The sequence below is a fragment of the Colletes latitarsis genome, chromosome 2 (genome assembly GCF_051014445.1).
Source record: "Colletes latitarsis isolate SP2378_abdomen chromosome 2, iyColLati1, whole genome shotgun sequence".
NCBI classification, from domain to species: Eukaryota; Metazoa; Arthropoda; class Insecta; order Hymenoptera; family Colletidae; genus Colletes; species Colletes latitarsis.
The window spans coordinates 19,536,583-19,556,985 of NC_135135.1; the positions used below are offsets into that span (position 1 = coordinate 19,536,583).

General features: G+C 37.1%; 3 protein-coding genes and 1 non-coding gene across 4 annotated transcripts in view; 3 read left to right on the top strand and 1 right to left on the bottom strand.

Annotated features, from left to right (window-relative positions):
* The first annotated feature begins 152 nt into the window (after positions 1 to 152).
* On the top strand, positions 153 to 2,873 carry LOC143346704 (G patch domain-containing protein 2-like). Its single transcript, XM_076775086.1, has 5 exons — positions 153 to 312; positions 828 to 1,003; positions 1,339 to 1,693; positions 1,795 to 1,997; positions 2,058 to 2,873. Exons 2-5 carry the CDS (start codon positions 847 to 849, stop codon positions 2,765 to 2,767), a joined length of 1,425 nt encoding a protein of 474 aa, XP_076631201.1. The 5' UTR covers positions 153 to 312; positions 828 to 846; the 3' UTR covers positions 2,768 to 2,873.
* Positions 2,874 to 2,999: 126 nt separating this feature from the next.
* On the bottom strand, positions 3,000 to 3,895 carry Tim9a (translocase of inner membrane 9). The gene is made up of 2 exons (XM_076775100.1): positions 3,603 to 3,895; positions 3,000 to 3,431 (listed from the first exon to the last, which is right to left on the bottom strand). Exons 1-2 carry the CDS (start codon positions 3,642 to 3,644, stop codon positions 3,216 to 3,218), a joined length of 258 nt encoding a protein of 85 aa, XP_076631215.1. The 5' UTR covers positions 3,645 to 3,895; the 3' UTR covers positions 3,000 to 3,215.
* A 478-nt stretch (positions 3,896 to 4,373) lies between these two features.
* Positions 4,374 to 20,403, top strand: part of LOC143351993 (uncharacterized) — a 56,520-nt gene continuing 40,490 nt past the window's right edge. Inside the window, exons 1-3 of the mRNA XM_076784189.1 lie at positions 4,374 to 4,411; positions 5,322 to 5,727; positions 5,809 to 5,896. Of these exons, the coding sequence (XP_076640304.1) occupies positions 5,325 to 5,727; positions 5,809 to 5,896 (491 nt within the window). The 5' untranslated portion in view covers positions 4,374 to 4,411; positions 5,322 to 5,324. The remainder of the gene's footprint in view (positions 4,412 to 5,321; positions 5,728 to 5,808; positions 5,897 to 20,403) is intronic.
* On the top strand, positions 13,012 to 13,083 carry Trnat-cgu (transfer RNA threonine (anticodon CGU)). The gene has a single exon. It is a non-coding gene; the product is annotated as a tRNA-Thr (tRNA).

Genomic DNA, 20,403 nt, shown 5'->3' on the forward strand with positions numbered 1-20,403 from the left:
AGCTTTACGTTTAGATATAAGTTCTCAATTTTGGAACACACCTATGGTGGAATAGTCCAACCGTAACCAATTATTACTCGTAGAATTGGTAACTCCCACACACACCTATATATGTGTACCTTACACTAATTCACACACTACATAGAGAAAGATAGACAGAGAAGATCCGTGGCGCACAGTAAAAATAGTCTTGGAATTGACAGTTTGTTATCGCTGGTTTTGTTTTTTTTTTCATTGTCAATTAAACAAGTTATTAATTAATAATGATACTAATTTAAAGCACATTCACATCTTACGCAATTGTAGTATACGGTGAGTGTGAACTTAATCTGTGTTTCTATCTTGTCACTGATTTAAAATATGATGCAGTTTTGATATTTTTCGAATTTTGTTTTAATAATCGATATTCCTAAATAATACTATAAATATTTTACATCGTAATGTTTTACAACAGCATGTTGTTTGTTGTCTATCTAAATTTATTAACAGTTATAAAGCAATAAACAAGATACATACCAGATAAACCATATTTGCTTATTAAAGAAAAAAAAAATGGACATACAGTGTTCGAATTAATTTTGAAATTATATACTTTGTATTGTAAATTAAACAATAATTAACATTATTTAGAACAGATGTATAGATGTCAATAAATATTTTTATTTTAGTAAAATATTATTATATATATGTAGAAAAACACTGTCACAATTGTTTTAGAACAAGATAATCTTTCTACTGTTATTTGTTATATAATAAATTTTCAATACTGTCGATGATTTATATTATGATATTGAAATTTCATTGGCATTGTGTTAAATAATATTTAGGAACAATCGCATCCTTCAAATGGAGGGTGTTTTGAAAGCTGTACCAGCTGATTTAAGAGTAAAAATGGAGGCACTTGTGCACGATTTAACTTTGGCATTGGAAGAAAGCAGAAATAGTGCAAATGTCAGACGTAGATGGGGTATCAGAAGAAGAGCCCGTTCCACAGGCAATATTCGTAAGTGAAAAGAATTAAAAATATAAGAAAATTATTTTTATTTTAAAGAATTATCTACTTAAATGATTTGTAAGTAAAAATTTTATATAAATACTTTTTGAATAAAAATCACATTGGAGCCAAACACATGTTCTAATCACATTTATATGAAATCAGTTCCAGTCTACTTCTATGTGGCAGACAAAGGATTATTAGCAAGATTGTCTTTGTAGAAACCATATTTAATTGTATAAAGAAGTCAAAGTTTATACATTTTTGAAAAGTAACTTTTACAACATGAACAATAATAAAAGAATTTTGAAAATAATATTTAAATAATTATTCTTTCATTTCAGCATCTCTACACATGAACAAACATTCGGATGACAGTTCGTCTTCCATATGTGATATCCATGTTCCAAAACATAATGCCATGTGCAAATATCAATCCGATAGCGACGATACAAATCAAACAAAAAGATTTGCGCGTTTTTCCAATTTCAATAACCCTAGCAATATTGAAAGCGATTCAGTTAATGAAAATTTTGTACCTAGAGTAAATCCAAGACGTAAAAGAAAATTCAAGAGAATGGCTATTGATTTAGAATCAAACCCTTCAACTTCTCAAACAGTTGCAATTATGTCAACAACACTTGGAGATAAAAAGAGGATTTTCAGAAGCGATTGCAAAAATAGATATGGAACGATATGGTAATATATGTAATATAATAATGTATTCGCGTTACATAACGATAGAAAAAAAATTGAATTTCGGAAAATCAGCTTATTACAAAATGAATTTTTTGTTGTAGGTGTGGAAAACGTAAAAGATCATGTAGGGAGCGTTCTATAGATTGTGAAATGAGATCTCTAAAACCAAATAGAAATGCAAAATCAAAAAATCGCATTAAAATGCAAACGGGAGATTCAATTGATTGTTCAAAAATATCAAGTTCGAGCATCTCGTCTAGTGATTCGGAAGCCGGGCTTATTACAAATGACGAAGATCGAGAAGGTATACAATTATTAACTTTGAATAATAAGTACTTTGTTCAACTGATGTTTTTCACTTTAGGAGACGACGAACAGTCGGATTGGATTGGAGAACCGAGTTGGTGGGACGATGGTGAAAGTACTAACGAAGATAAAGTTACTACAGATTCAGCATTCCAAATGATATTACATGGAAGTTTTGAGCACGCTACAGATAAAGCAAGAAAAAGCTATAGACAAAGAATTCAAAGAATTCGAGATGGTCATAGTGGAAGAGAAATTCGTGCTGGTCGTCGTCATGTTGACAATAAACCTGGATATTCGATTATCACATCAGCTAACGAAAAAGTGTCCAGGTTTTTACAAGATCCCACTCAAAGTGAACTTAAATTACATCCTATGCGTCAACCTGAGCGAGAAAAACTTCGTCGGCTTGCAAATTTATACAGTTTAAGCTTAAAAGGAGATTTAGGTTGTCCAATTTTATATAAAACTAGACACACTACACAAGCCATTTGTGTAGATCAAGCACCATTAAAGAGATTTTCAGATTATAAGAGATTAAGAAGAACTCCACCAAATTCGCCAAATCCGGAACCAGTGATGCATAATCAGGAATATCAAATTTCTAGCACAAGTTTTGGCTTACAAAGTATAAGTCCTACGTCAAATATAGATTCCATGCAGTCTTTACCAAAATTTTCCCATTTTGAATGGGATACAAACAGTATGGACATCGAAATTCATGGAAAACCAAAGTTGCATGAATTCGGTCATTCAAAATCAAGCTAAACTACACGAAATCCTTTTTTGTTAATTTGTTTTCTAAAATAAATTATTTATATGTATATTCTTACGTGATTTTATGCAAAAAATTACAAACAATTAATATACATTATTTATCTTTCTTCCTTTCCCAATATCATGGAAGTATTGAAACACAAACTTTTAAAACCTTTTAATTACAATGCTAATATATTTACACATTTGGTACCATTCTATTTTAATTATTTACACTTACTTCATTTAAGATAACATTTTTATTTAACAATTTTTTACATAATAAGTCTATTAGAACTTGTTCAATGCTTTACATATTTAAATATTACGCAATTACTGTTCAACTTATAAATGTTAAATTAAAATGTTCATAATTTTTGTATCAATTTAAATTATAGATCAATTTTATTCAAAAGACAGATAAAATTATATTTTTTATTACAAAATTATTTACCATGCTTCATTTTTTGTTAGGTGTTAGTGCATTGTCATTAGCAATCATTTGAAATTCTTGAAATCGTTGAGATATTCGTTGGTTCATCTTCAAGTACTTTTCCATACAATTTAGGGCACACTTATCCTCCTGTGGCTTGATATCCCGAGCAGTAAAATCATTTATGCAGTCAATAAAACAAATTTCTGATAATTTGTTATAAGATGTCAGGAATTCTCGAAACTGGAGTACAAAAATTCTGATCATTTAAAGTTTCATTTATTAACGATTTGTTTGCATTACCACGCATAAAAATTTAACGATTCTCTACATTTCATGGCTGTACATACATTTATATACTTCGATATGATCTTTGTATGAACATTCGTTTATGAAATCATTGCAAATACATACGGCTTTAATCTGGTTAGAATCCACATTTGTCGGCACCTGCATTGCAATTACACTGCTGGCTTTATTTATAGTAAAAACCTTTATATTCGAGCACAAATTACCGATACACCTTGTGGCGCTAAAGGAACTTTGACGCGAATAATTTTAAGGTTAGAATAGATTTATACACACGTGCGTGCCGTATGTGCATGAACTTCGAATATATTTAGACAAACAAGTATTCGAAATATTACAAACTTCTTCGTGGCATGTGATAGGCTACACGAATCTTCGATCCTAAAACTATCCAAATTCAGAAAACAAATATCTCATTTCCCAGGTGTGAATTCAAAAATTCCGTTGCATTACTTCCAAATCATACGCTTGTCGAAACCCATTATAAGTTTACTTTTTAAACATTAATCCGTTTACAAGAGCAATAAACATATAAAATAATATAGGAGTTAATCGCAACATTTCTGTCTTTAACAAATAATTATACGAATCAATTATGAACTTATTTAATGCTTATTTAGTTCGTTATTTGATTTTCATCTATTTAAAAGCTTAATTATTAAGATTCAAGTATCAACAAGTTACTCCGAAAAAATGATACGAAATTATTAGAGTTATATCACAATTAATATTGCGAATAAAGATATAAACTATTTATTGTTACAATACGGGAATTACCAGTGAATGAGCATAAGGACGAAGGTAGTAGAAAATGAGCAGATGTTTCGTGTTGGCAGTTGACTGCAGCATACCAGCCATAGAAGGTACAGTCTTTATTTCAAGTGCTTCGAAGTATTCATCTTTTTATTTATAAGGTAAATAATAAATACATGTTCTTAATGTTTTATATCAATACACCATTTTTACATTATGTTCCAAGTAGCATTGATCGATTATTTATAAACTATATTGTACTCTTTATTAAATTACTTAGTTATTTCTCATTTTATTAGAATACACGAATGTTGGCTTGTATTGAATCATATTGTTTGCAATGTTAATTTTGTGTTTTTAATATATTTGCACGTATTTGAATATTAAGGAAGGAATTATTTGCGAACGATTCTTTTTACTTGGTTTTCTTTTCCGCTTAACTACGATTTGCGTTGGTCACGGTAACAAAGCAAGGGCAGGTAATAATTCGTAAAAGCAGCAGAACCTCCAAATAAATGGTGTTGTATAAAAAAACCTTCAACATTTTGGCATAGTTCGAGTAAAATTGACAAAATCGTCGTTTTTTATTTGCATTCTTTTGTTTCAAACGCATACTATTTGCGTTAGATAAAGTTTTCGTTAAACTTTATAAGATTATCAGATATTACCTACAGAATTCTTATCGCTTTTATTAGTTGCAAATCATAGTGGTTTACTTGCACTATTGCTGTTATGCTTGCTTATTTTGTTAACGGCAATTGCATGTATCGTGAATTAACCGATAGAGATGCAAGTAAATAAATTATTTCTTAAATTATAATTTCTATCGTTTCCAACGAAATTGTACTTCGATATTGAATTTGAACCCATTACGGCTCTACCATAAGTGATTTATTAGAACAACATACACTGCTTTCTATAGATGGCGCTCTCTTTCAATTCTTCACATTTATTCATTTCGTTTCATATCTCATTGTCAGTCTTTTTACTGACATGTCCATACATTTTGCAAGCTAGTTCTCTTTACGATTATTCGAAATACTTTTTAGCATGGTTATTTTGTAATTTTAGAAAATGCCATATGACAATCGAAATATTTCATCGATCGACAAAGCTTCGAATTCCACAATGGGTAAAAGATCTTATTCTAGAAAATTGCAAGAAAAGCCATACGCGAAATTGACCTCAAGGACTAAAATATCACTCGCTCAGAACGAAAAGGGGTCGTGTAAATTCACGACGAAACAACGATCTGCAGCAAATATGTCCCATGAAAAAATTACGGAAGAGAAAAGCGTAAATTGTAAAGGTTATACCGAGCCTGTGAGTAATAAATGTTCCGACGATACGGATCACGACAATCCAATTACAGTATTACGTAAAGAAATACAAGATTGGAGAATCAACGAAATATTAACTGCCAGAACCGAAGAGATACTTTCTCGATCGCCAAGCGAACAACATACTTATAGTTATGGTATATTGTTTATTAATTAAATATGAAGTATATACTACAATTAATTACAGATGATTAAAAATATATTTTCATTATTTACAGTCGCTTCCGGAGAAACAACGAAGAGACTACGAAGTCCTAACAATCCTCTAAAATCATACAGAACATGCATTGACTTCCTAGCTGCAACGTGAGTACTTTATTTTTTACATTGATTTAATTCGTTATAGTTGGGTCGAAGAACGAATCGATGAGAAAAATCACTTCCACTTCTCGATCCCATAAGAATTTTAACTCTTCTTAGCTTGAAAGCTTAATGTTTTTACTACTGATGACGAAGGGAAAAATTTTAATGCGGGATTCTAGAGGCCAAAATAAGACGAAAATCAAGAATACCAATTTGTTGATGGAGGCTTCGTTAAAAAGTTATTAACAATTAAATTTAAAAATTTCAAATCGTTCTGGAAAAATTATTTTCGGTTGCGGCGGTCAGTTGCAATCATTTTTGGTCATTACACATACCCCCGAAATTTTACGCATTTTCGAGAAAAAAATTCCTTACTGAAAATCTAATTAGGTGCCTAAATTTTTCGATGGAAAAAAAAATTTCAAATCGTTCTGGAAAAATTATTTTCGATTGCAGGGGTCAATTACAATCATTTTTGGTGAGTAGACATAACCTCGAAATCTTACGCATTTTCGAGAAAAAAATTCAGTACTGGTGGAACTTTTAACGTTAATAACTTTCTAACGAAGCCTCCATCAACAAATTGATATTCTTGATTTTCGTCTTATTTTGGCCTCTAGAATCCCCCATTAAAATTTTGCCCAGGGGTGGCTGAACACTCTGTATAATATGCTACTATCTTCCCCATGAGAACTCATGAATTCTCAGGGGTCCGCGAATTATAGTTTGAGAAACACTGCCTTACTGTATCGGGTGATGACTAAGTCTGCACAAACGCAATCGGCCGTCCAAGTCACTGAAAGGTTATTCCCACCATTCCACGCGACTACCCCACCAGTCTACCGTTTATATCTTCGTGCAAATTTTCAAGCATACGCTCTGTGTCCTTCAAACAGAGAAGTAAGCAGGCATGGTACAAGCATGGGACTACAAATATTGTGTACAGTATGTAACGTAGTGATTACTTTATACGTTTGTTATAAATTTATAAACAAATTAATTGTTTAGTTACAATTACAATTAGAATTACAATTATTTAACCGTGTTAAGTAATAATTGCATTTGATAATTAAAATTGTAATTGTAGACAGGAACAATTAACGATTACAAAATGTACCAAGTCAATTTCTTCTTCGACCTGAGTATAATTGTTTTTTTATTATATTGAAATAGTTCGATTTGCATAATTTTGAATGGCGTGAAACGATGTGTTTCGTGAATTGGAATTGCAACTTGAAATTTTGTTAAATCACCCGTTCGATGTCGAACTCGCGAAATCCCCTGTATTGCTATACATATATGTATATTGATGTGTATTGCAACATTTACGGAGATGCAAAATATTTATATTACGTGCGCTCGTTTAAGCGCAATTTATTGGTTAAGTGTCTTTTTATCATATTACAACAATGATTTAACAACGTGACTAAGGTAAGTGGAGAGTATATATATGGAAAGAAATTTTCCGGTAATAATGGGTTGGCAAGTATTCGCAATAACGTTCAGTTGCATACATGCTTTCTTTACGTACGATAAAACGTGACCAAGTCGATTGCCATGCGTCGAAGAATCAAGAAAAAGGTTGAAGACTGTCTTATGTAAGTAACTGTAAATGAAGAACGACGTGAGAGACACGATTGTGTATCTTCGTGGTGCATGCATATGTACACGCGAGAAAGCTACGTCATTCTGGAATTTTCGAAAGTTTCGTCTAACCGGTTTCTGGTTGCAGACAGTAAGACCCGTTTAGGTTGTAATACTCGCATCAAGATAAACTCCGCGAAGCATTTAACGTAATTAAGTTGTTTATTTCCCGAATAGGTTTTGTATATTTCGGTTTTTCTTGGGTGTTTTTCGTAAAAAGATAATATCTGCAACAATACGAAAATAGCAGGTAATTCTATAACGTGCCATGATCAAATATTAGAGGTTATTTAACATAAAAGTCCGTGACTCGATAAATTGTGCAACTTTATTGTAAAATTGAGGAAACAACTTTAAGTTTGAGTAAAAAATAATAACTTATACGTGAATTTTAATGATTACAATGATATTTATTAACTTTCTTTTAATGTAAAAGTTCATACAAATGAATGAAAGTTTTGAGTAAATTAATGATTGTTTATGTAAAACATAACGTTTTACAATAAGAAATGTAAAAATATTATTTTAAATGCTGTTAGCTGCAACGGTCCCTCTTATGATCTGATATGTGCAGTAGTGCCAAAGAGTTTGTAATGTTTTTTGGTAGATGTCGCCATTTTCATGAAAACTACGCGAACAGAGATCAATCGTAGTCATGTGACATTTATTATTTCGTATCGAAAAAATAATCTTACGGTTTACGTACAGTATAATGGACAACAGTACCCGAGAGTTTAATTTCTCTCAATAGAAACAAATACATTTAAATTTTCGTGCTTATCTGGTGTGTTTTACCGTGAATCATTAACGTGCACGGCTGCAGACTTATCGAGAGGCCGTTGGAACTGTTTGGTAGTACCGTCACGAATGAAAAATGATAATGAGCACAGTGCTGTAGGTTAGTGAGAACAATAGCCACTTACGCTAATCAACGAAGACGCATGCTCGGCGCGTTCGGTAGTAAAAATATTTTCGGCGATAGCTCGTGCCTCGAATGACGAGTCCCGAGACATTGCCGAATTTGTCCCCGGTCATGAAGTCATTCCTTCGCCGTGACTGAATTTTTTTATCTCGGAGCACGTACCCGTCGGTCATTTCGCCGATGCCAGACTCGTGCGTGTCGCGGCGTTGCCTGCCGAGTCACGAGCCCCGAGGACATTCGTCTTGAATACCCTCGAATGCATCATTCTTCGTTGCGTTAATAATGGAAACGAAAAATAAAATCTGACGAAGAAGACTCAAGGTCCGCGAGGAAACGAGACTTCAAATGCGGCCAGCTCATCCGGATAATGATGTAGGTTAGGTTCCCAGCGGTGTATAACGCAAAAATCAACATTCTTCGCGAAGCCAGGGTTCGCAAAAAGCGTAAACCGGTTTGTCTCGTAAATGGCACACGAGCGTGCGAACGGGAGACAGACGCGGAGAGAAAGAACGAATGAGAGTAAGGGAGGTAAAGGAAGAAGGCGAACCCCGTCGGTCGTTGATTTACGGTAAACCAATTTTCCATCGATATTCGGAAAGGAAAATGAATAACTTCATAGACTGCCACGAGACTGTTCTCTTTGTTACAATTATCTTGCTCGCGAAGCATCGTACGATGATACAGCGTCGCATTGGCGGACGTGAAACGATTCACGACGCCGTGCTAGAGTTATTTTTCATCGTAATAAACCTACGCACCGGCTACGTTGCTTTACCGTATAGCTGATTTATCATGCGGCCTTAACAGTAATAGACCAATGCGTTTCTGATTCGTCAGCCACGTTTTTTTTACGTAACGCTACGCGCAACGCTGCACGTGACGTCAGCTTGTACTCTCAATGTTGTCCGACACAGTCAGCATCGTCGGCAGACACGGAATTCTTGTGGAGAAAGCGTATTCGAGCGCAGCCCAGATCCAGAATGGCCGTAAACGCGAGGCTAATGCACTGTGAAGCAAAAAAAATTCGTACTCCCCGTTGCGCGGACGCGAAAATAACCGCATTGTTATTTTGCGTAGATCGCGGCAATTTCGTCACGATTAAAATTCACGCCGGGCTGTTGCCACGCCTTTAATCCAGTTCATGACATGTTCTTTTTTTACGTAACACCGGCGCGTGACGTCAGACTATGCATTGCGTCTGCTACGCAGTCGACATCGTCGACAGACACGGAAATCTCGCGGAGAAAGCACGGTTGAGCGTAACCCAGATCCAGACGGCAAGGCCAACGTATGACAGAAAGAAAAAACTACTAACGCGCGACGTCACAAACCATAAAAACGAGTAACAGTATCGTTATAGAATACGACAAAACGGACGCCTTCCATTTGCTCTTCGAAAACGTCGAGTATTGTTTAACCTGCAATGATTCAGAAATACGTACGTTACGAGTTTCCGTTCGTATTTTCTTTTCTATGCACGGCGAGCATCGCGTCGATGCTATATACCGACATGTTAGCAAGGAGTTCAGCAGCACGTTTTTTACGTAACGCTACGCGTAACGCCGAGTCGTGACGTCAGGCACACCGGCGTCGCGCCAGCCACCAACGACGACGGCGGACGCGGAATTCTTGCGAAGGAAGCACCGCCGAGGGGAACCGAGGATAGCCGAGTGAAACGACACACAGCATAGCTGCACGAGGCGGCAACGCTGCGAGCGTCTGTAGGTTCAAGGGTACGGAGTGGAGGTTGCTTCGTCCCATCGCCCGACCACCGCTCGTCCCGTGAAGCAGTTGAGCGCAAGTCCGTTTTCAACCAACGGGAAACTTCGGAAAAGATGCACGCAAGGAACTTTTACACATGTCAGTTATACGTTAACTTTTGTCAAAATTCCCGTTCGAACGAAATGGGAACGCCAAATGCTCCTACTCAAATCCATTCCTTTGTTCGAAGAATTTTCAAATGTCTCGTCTTTGTCGTAAGGTTAGGACTTACTTCTGAATTATTATATCTAGTAACAGTAAGCTCGTTATTCGTATTGGGTATTTTAGAAATAACTTTTTGATAAAACTTTAAATAACCTACGTTTACGTAACATTTTTGTCTTATTTATATCCATAGCATATATTGGCAAAATTTAATTAATAAAACATGGAATACTTGGGTCACGTAACGTGTGATAGCGCAGTTAGAATGTGGCAATTTTACCGCGATAGCTGATGATCTTCTTCAAGGCATAGCATCTGCTGGCAACGATCTCAGCAGTGAATAAAAACAGAAAGTAGAAAGTCACCGAGTTGGGTACGTCCTGCTGCCGGTTGACCTCGGCCCTGACGTCGAGATCGACGGGAAACGGATTTACAACTCCGACACTAGCGCTTCGCACCACCGTAGACCGTCCTTGCGCGGTTCGCAGACGACCAAGTCATTGTTATGTTCCGTGAAAGCGACCAAAAGAAGGCCCGCGCAAAATCGGACGTCAGAGTTGTATTGAATACTTCAGAGAGGGAATCTTATTAAAAAGCGGACGGCAGAGTTGGGTAAAATTTTATTTAAACAATAAATAACCGACAAAAACAACGTATAGCAATTCATTCGTGACGTTTACTTGATAGAACAGTTAAATATTGAAATATTTCGTTCCAGAATTAGAAATTTGTATTTTTGTATAACGAATAATAGACAAGCAGTTATTTATTTTTTATTTTTGAGATGAAAACCGAATACACTGAATAAACAAAGAATAAGTGGTACTAGTATGATTGGAAAACATTGAGATATTTTTGACCGTGGTGAACTAACTGTGTATCTACGGTTCGTGATATGGTAGCTAAGTGCAAATTGATCCTTGACTGAACATGAGTTTGACGAGTTTGATGTAACAGAATCGTTCACCATTTCGTACATATGCCAGCTTATCAAACAGACGGCAGATTTTTTTTCTACTCGACGATTTATAAAACGGTACTGTAGGATCTTGGTAGAGGAGGAGGGGGTAGATTGTAACGGTGAACTTTCGTTGGCCAAGCATCGTCACCTTTCTCCCGGCCGTATGATCGGGAAAATGCAAAAATCTCCGCGCTCGGTAGAAAAATCGAATTCTTTGTTCGCGGGTTCATATTATACATTGCGCATTCAACGAATAACATCTGCTTAATCGCACAATGGGCTCACGGGTACGTTCCGTTGGGTCTTTTATTATAGCGTCTCAAAGAGTACGACGAAAGGCCTGAAAAGGGTCTCCCCTTGAAATCTTTAAGACGGTCCCAACATCTGCCCTTTCTGGTAGCTGGCTAGAGAAAGAGAATTTGCACGTGTCCCTTCAGGAAGGGATCACCGTGGGCTCATTGTGATCGACGCGCAAAACGGGAAGTGACAATTGACATCTGTCTCGCGTTATGCAGGATTTCTGGGTCGAAACTATTTTTGAAACGGCGTATGACAGCTCGGGGCACACACACGCGCGCGCGCGCTCATAATATAAAGATGTTTCCTGGTGATTCAGGGGATGTTGCATTGTATAAATAGATTATCCGATCGGTTCGTTTTCATGGTGTATATCAGCGTATTTTTTGTCTCGAAATATACAGTGACTAACCCAAGACCTAACCTCTTCATATAGTTCTGTATTCTAAGAATTCAATGAAAGACATACAGGGAGTAGCGAAAATATTCAAATATCCTAAGATACACTTGGATTGAAACATATGTTTCAAACATGTTTTTCTTTTTTCACTCTGTAATATATCAGGTGATAAATTGATAACAAAAGTAATATTTATTGGACGTAGGAACAATGGTAAAAAAGAATATTTTAGTGAGCTTTAGAAACGTTTAACAAGCTGTTAAATATGTAGTAAACATTCTTGTAACTTTTTGATTTATCAATAGAATTAATTTTATTGCTTTATTTGAACAAAATTTTGAAAAATTGATCAATGGATGAATTTATTCTACCATTTCCTTTTCGTAAGTTTCTTATAATTTGTTCGTTACTTCACATGTGACTACGTCTAACATAACCTATAACGTTCATGTTTTTGCTTGTTCCGTTCTGTTACTTGTGTATTTGCATTTTAAAGAGGTTCACGCTGCTTTGTGACTGAAACGTTAATGGCTTGTTAGACATTTCTATGGCTTATTAGCAGGTTCTTTTGTACCATCACTCTTATAATCAGTAAATATTACTTCTGTTACCAACGTTTGTTCTTTATTCTCGTGTCGAGTCATTCAGTAGAGTAATTAATAGATTTACATAAAACATTGTTACGAGAATTATACAGAATTATACAGTTTTTCTTCTGCCTCTAATATCTCGGAATTACATTACAACACTAATGCGAATGCTCCAATGTAAATAAACAATTTCGATGTCTACTATCTAGGGGCGTGTAGTTGTAAATTGCAATACAAATATGTTTTTAATTTAATTCTTTTTAGTTTTATGTTGATGTAATTGCCTGATTTTGTCAGTAATACTGTATTTTTATCGTAATTATATCATGAATAAAATTTGCACCTGATCATTTATTGGTGAAGAGAGAAAAACATCGAGCCTCTTTAGCTCAGTGGCAGAGCACTGGTCTCGTAAACCAGGGGTCGTGAGTTCAAACCTCACAGGAGGCAAGTATTTTTTTTATCGCCATCGATTGTATTTTTCCACAATGATATTTATCAAAGGATTAGATATATTACCAAATTGCTACGCTCTATAGAAATGTCGTAGCAAAATTCATTAATCTACAGTTTTTATTTCTAATATCAACGAATACTACACATATTTATGAGGTTATATTTCGTCCTTCGGTTGTAATTTTCCTGTCTAACACATACTTGCTTTATATTTATTACCAGTATGTACATACAAAGCTTTTTGTCATCTTTTTCTTACAATATTTCGTTTGTTGTGTAGAACAGAGTTTTCTAAAATTATTGCAAAAAACAAATACGCAAGAAACGTTCGAATAGTGTAGTAGTATAACATAATAAATGCGCGTTATCCCATACGTCACGTTCTGATAAGATTACAATAAATGATAGCAACAAAGGTATATTTACTGATCTATAATTACGGATAACTCGGAATCACGGAGACTTTTCTCACTCTTTGTCTTTAACGCGATACAGTCTTTCTATATAGATTTAACGATATAATATAGGTTGAAGAAAAATTAGGTGTTGTCAATTAAAAAACAAAAACGCTTTGGAAATGTCGCCATTCAGAATTCAGTTTGCGTGGCGGAGTCTGCGAATGCGTCCCACGTAGCACGAACCTGCGCATTCTCGATATTTAGGAGTTACATCGAACAGGAGAGCTGTTCTGTTTCCGCAAAATGTCTGCAAAGTGGGAAGCAGGATGTTAGGGGATCTATAGCGATACTTTGGGGTTTCAGGGAGGCTCGCGACAGGATTAGAGACATTTTTCTACTGATTCCCAGGATGAACAGGGAACAACGAGAGCCAACGGAATGTTAATCCTTGTGTTAGTCGTTAAATAATTCATAAGAACACGATTTTTCGTAAAAAATACATCGAACACGTGGAATAACAGTTTTCCCCACGAGGCTTCGTTTTGGAGAAAATCGATTTTGGAAACGCAAACGTGCTGCGCGCGAGCACGATTAATATGAAAGTATTAAAAAAAAACGTTTCAGTTACAAAATCGATTCGCGATGTTACGTGACCGCTTTCGTTTTTTTCCCGATTGTACCGACGTGTATTTAAAATAAACGACGTGTTCTCGAAGTCTTTGAATATTAAATTTCATAAGAATGATTTAAAACTTGATTTATACGTTTGGATAATCTATAAAGAAAAGGATGTTATAAATTACAGTTAGATATTTATTATTACACAGAACACATTCAGTTTTTTCCTTTGCCAATAGCGAACAAAGCGATCAACGTGTTACAATTTCGCGAATGTGTTTGCGTGCACTGAAATTTTCATCGCGATGCGGTTACGGCCCTGCCAGATTCAAACCGGTTTTACCCGATCACGAGACTTTAGGCGATCGCTTACGACGTGGGCGAGGTAATGGTCCGCTCGGCTGAAAATCAAAATCCCTTGCAATCGATGCACATGAATTGCAGAATAAAATCTGCTTGTTTACGCTACCGATGTTTCGGATAATGTAATTACTAGGCAAACAAGTAAAGCTATGCTTAGTGACTACAATAGTAACGAGTAAAATAAATAGATCTTCGTAACCGCCTTCAAATATTTAACAAATGAAATGAGAAAATCGTTTTTAGAAGATAGGCGGCTAGACTAGAAAAAAACTCGACGAGGAAGTGGTTAACGTTGAAGAGTTTTATGTATTTAGGAAAAGAATTCTGATATTTACGACTGATTACCCTTTCTGGGACCATAAAAACTAACTGTTCGTCGAAAAACCCATTGTAGATCTAGGTTTATCTTTTCATTATCAAGCAGGTTTCAAAACGCACCCATTTCCAACTAACAATATAGGATATATTCAAAAGAAAGACAAAACAATTCACGATTCGACGGCCACTCTAGACGGAGACCTTTTTACGCATTCCCGGAATCCATTCATACTCTCGCAACCGATATCATACTATAAACTATAAACATCCGCTCGATACCGTTCACTTTGTCCCAAATGCTTTTCGTTCACACTCAGTCATATGTATCCCATACCCACGCTATTGTAACTCATTCTAACCCATAGTTATTGGTTGCCACGATGGATCGAATCGTGACCAGCTTCTCGACGTTTTCGAACACGGTGTGTCTACGCCGAAGTGGACGTAGAAAAAATTGCGAAATTGCTTATCGCGCATTCACGGGAGTCCCATAATTTTTCTCCAACTTCCGGCGGAGGAAAACCCCTAAAATTATGCCGGGTACGTAGGGTACATAGGCACGTTTAAGTAGATAGATACATACAGGTACATACGGTGGCGCGTCGAAGCGTGAGGGGCATACCGTAGGTCTGATTCGCTCGGTCGCAAGCGAGCGAGCGGTTACTCACGCCGTGGGTATTCGCCGCACATTCTCGCCGCTAGTATTCTAGTATTCCGTGCCGTGCTCAGGGCACCCTCGGAACTACGAGCTTACGTGACCGGCATCGGCACCGCGGCTCTTTCGAGAAAGGCGCCTTCCAATCCACGAATTGCAAAATATTCCACAATTACGGAACTCGACGCGACGTACGTGGCGTTTCCCGATCCGCGAGGAATCAACGCCAATTGGCCGCCGATATTTCTTCGGGGAACGAACAGTCGCGCGCACCCGGTGAAAGTAGAAGGGACGGGGCGAAGATCGGTGCTGCCGAGCGATGACGAGTCAGAGTGCCAGACACGTTTCAAGCTCTTGATGTCAAGCTTCACAATTATGAGGTTATTCGTTCGTCATCAAGTCTTACATATCAAAATCAACACATTTTTACATTTACGAGGTATCCATAAAACAAATCTATTCTTTTTCATGGCCATTTCTGGCACGAAAATATTTAAGCAAAATTAGATAGTATACGCGTGACAAATTATTTGAAATTAAATCGTACGTTGAGAGGTTAGAAAACTCGAGCGTCGATACTGGTCGAGACTAGAGGGCGTACAGCCCGTGTCCTTGCTGGGAATCGTTGGAACGACTCCTGGAAAGTTTCCGCGGTTTCAAGCCATTTTAAAAGAACGCAACTTCGTCGAAACTCGCTATTTCTATCGAAAATAATTTCCCTCTGGTCTCAGTTTAAAAGGCGAGATTCGGTAACAGGCTGTTATTGAATCCAACCTAACCTAACACAATGATGTTTCGCATACACTTCTATACAGTTTCACAACGTGCGATGCGTGCTTCGATAGTGGATAAGAGTTATAAAAATACTGAAAAACAGTCACGTAAACATGTGTCCTATTTAACCTTGTCCCTAAGCTGTAGCCATATTTGTGTTCCGATAATTCTTAATCGCGATCTCGGTTAGTACAACTGTTTCTACGAAGCTGTTTATATACAACTCCAGATAACTCTTTCGTATTTCTCAACTTTGTTGTTTTGAATTTGTCAGTCTAATTCATTAATCTAAATAAGATGGTTGATCTTTTTTTTCTACTCTCTCAATGTCGTTTTTGTCCTCCGGATAATTCTTAATAACAAACCCAACCAGTACAGCTAATTCTATCAAATTGTTCGCATCCAACGCTCGTTGACTCCTCGCTATCTCTCGACCTTGTTAACTATTCCGTTCAGCTCATTCTCTTGCAAGGAGCACGTGATAATTCATTAATTTGTTGCGCATTAAAGGAAATAATGAAGAAATATTCAAACCAGGAAATGGCAGTCGTTTCCTCGATAAACGAACGACGACAATCGAAAAAGTTTCAGAGTAAACACGATAGTCACAAGTTCGTTTAAAAAACGAACGTCAGGCGGCGGTAGACTCCTGAATCACGTTGAAGAAACTGACGGCGTCGGTGCCCAAAGAATGGCAGCAATCGAGAATGTTGCATACGCGACAGTGAAGAGAATTTTGCAATCAATTGCGTTATCCTTGCCATGTTCGGAGAGCACAGGTACTTAACGAAGATGATTTTCCTCTGACAGTTAACTTTTACGATTGGTTGCCGCATACGTTCACCGGCGACCACCATTTTTTATCCATTATATTATTTACTGTCGTGACTGGATTCTCCAGAAATGGAATAATCAATTCTCGCGACGCTCGTGATTGGATTCAAGGAACATCAACGATTGCAGATAATCTGATAGAAAATTAACACTTGAATAGTAAAAATACTACGTCGAAAATAATAGTATGATAGCCATGTGAGTGTTATCTGTAGCGTAAAGTGTAAGATTCAGTGGTACTATTGAATCTAATCTAGACAATTATAACTAACACTTAACTGAGGTAGTATAAACTAAGATTAGATTGTAAACGAATCGATGGTCGCACATTTTACGCGTAGACTATTGTGTGCAACCGAAACAGTGAAATGACGTATACGTGACAGCGGCAGGTAACGACTGGTGATGTCACGTGTGCGTGATAATGGCCGTCAAAGTGTTAGAAGTAGCATACGACGAGCAATTTTTGACGTTTGCAGGCAACAGGTTCGTAGTAGTATGAATGAGAATAGGAACCTTGAAATTTTGATTGGTGGGGAGGGGATAGCTAGGTCAAACGCTTGCATTCTTGAGTGCTCTGTGTGTATCTAGGAGTTTGAGTATACAAGTTCACGGAGATAGGTATGGCGGCGTACCCGGGAGATAATAGCTTGTAGGTCAGGCAGTAAAGGTGGATTATCCAGTGTTATTTCGTTGCTAATCACCTCGAGAGATGACAGAACAGAAAAATATACAGGGTGTTCGGTCACCCTTGGGAAAAATTTTAATGGAAGATTTTAGAGGCCAAAATAAGACGAAAATCAAGAATACCAATTTCTTGATGGAGGCTTCGTTAACAAGTTATTAATGTTTAAAGTTCCGTCCGTATTGATTTTTTTTCTCGAAAATGGGTAGGATTTTGAGGGTATGTCTATTCACCAAAAATGATTGTAATTAACCCCCGCAGCTGAAAATAATTTTTTTAGAATGATTTGAAATTTTTGAATTTATTTGTTAATAACTTTTTAACGAAGCCTCCATCAACAAATTGGTATTCTTGATTTTCGTCTTATTTTAGCCTCTAGAATCCCCCATTAAAATTTTTCCCACGGGTGGCCGAATACCCTGTATGTTTACATGGATTTTATCATTGTTTCAATGTTCCCTGACCACCATTAAAGTAGATATCACGTTTTATGAAAATCTTGTAAAATTACTTTTATAATTGACGTTATAGTGAATTGTTAAAAGATGCAACGTGGCTCGTTTCAGGTAATCGACTCACGCCTTCAGGTGCTACGGTCATCGTCCGTCCTCTCCCACGTTATATTTCAACGAACCTTCATTAACGCGTCCCTGGTTTGACAGTATTCGGTTGTAGTTTCACACCTTTTTTGATGCTAATTACATAACAAACGTCGCTTGGAAAAGATGGATCCATAAAGATAGGCGTTCTTTACTCATGGTAACATCTTCCTCCGACCAGTTTTTAAATCGCTTAACGGGGCATAGGAGTCTGCGAGGCAAGTTCTCAGGAACCACGTATGAGCAACTTCGCAACGCCCCCCCCCCTGTGCCCCTTTCAAGTTCTCGAAAGCCATGATTTCGTGCATCGTGCCCCACATTCCCCGACGCTTGATTCAGGAGGCAAATTAAGCAAGTCTTACTTCAGTGAATCAAATACCGTTAGTGCGTGTATTCAGTAACGGTTTAAGCCAACAGGTAATTGCAAGTGAATAACTCGGTCGGGCAGAGGAGGTGCCCCGGCTTACCACACTGGAACAAAATCCTCGAAACGTGGTTGCATCTACGCGCGTGGTTATTTACACGAGCATCTCCCCCAAAAAATTGTTGTATCCCTTCGATTCTGTTCTCTGTTTTCACTTTGTTTGTCGTAACACATTAGACGCGTATAATAACAGTTTTGAAATAGTTACTAAAAGTCGTTTCGTTGTAAACTTGAACGTTTCAGTCAAACACGTGTGCTTCTAGCGCCATACTGTCTTGCCCTCGATAGCGATTTGACATATCGTACACCCATGACTCGAGTTTTTATTTGTATTCTCTTTTTATTCTTTATCGAATTGATACTGCCGGTTATCACTTTCGCAATAAAAACAACACGCATTCAATGAACAGCTGTTTCATAAATACACATTGCTTCAACTTGTTCGCTAATGAATTCAAACTGGACCTTACTATTATATTATTAACTATTAAATTATAAGAAACAGATTCTTTGAGAACCAGGGAATATAGGACGTATGTACGTTCGTACGATATTTTGTGTTTCTTTTATCGTGTAGATCCGTCCCCTGTAGTATGGACATGTATTTATGAATCATCCTGTACAATATCCTTGCTAGTGTATCGGTAAGAAGCGAGTTCATTATGCACACGCGTTTATCGGCTTATCATCCGGCGCGATGCGAAAGTCACGTGCTCTCGCGGCTAGGCAACGAGACTATAAGCGACCATCTCTGGTTCCCTTTATTCGTGGGGTGACTCTTACGCGGCTGTGTATCGCAATACGCGATAAACCGCTTATCTCACCGGCTACGACACAACGTCGCGCGGTCCCTGAGGACTCGGGTGACGAGGCAGGTGGAGGGCCGAAGGGGATGGGGACTTATCGTTATTGACACGCGAGGGCAACGTGACTTTCTAGCGAACAACGATCGATACGTAAGTTTCTTTTACGTGTTGCACGCCCGTAGGCATACGTTCTGCTGTTGCGCATCGCTTTTCTTCGGCGAGCGCGAAACAACGGAAAAGACGGAAATAGTATGCTCGGGCAGCCAAAGAGGCTGCCCTCGGACGGAATTCAGATTCGGTGATCGGAATTCTTCGATAAAGATTATTTCGCTGTCGGTCAAGATTTGCTAGGGTATAGTACTAGTACGTAGATACGCGATAAAACATCTTAATGAAACGTAGCAATATACAAAGTGTTCGGCCACCCCTGGGAAAAATTGTAATAGAGGATTCTAGAGACCAAAATAAGACGAAAATCAAGAATACCAATTTGTTGATGGAGGCTCCGTCAAAAAGTTATTAACGTTTAAAGTTCCGTCAGTACTGAATTTTTTTCTCGACAATGCGCAAGATTTCGGGGGTATGTCTATTCACCAAAAACGATTGTAATTGACTCCTGCAACCGAAAATAATTTTTTCCAAAACGATTTGAAATTTTTTTTTTCCATCGAAAAATTTCACACCTTCTCGAATTTTTTTTTAGAAAGTGGGTAGGATTTCGAGGGTATGTGTAATGACCAAAGATGATTGTAATTGACCCCTGCAACCGAAAATAATTTTTCCAGAACGATTTGAAATTTATGAATTTAATTGTTAATAACTTTTTAACGAAGCCTCCAT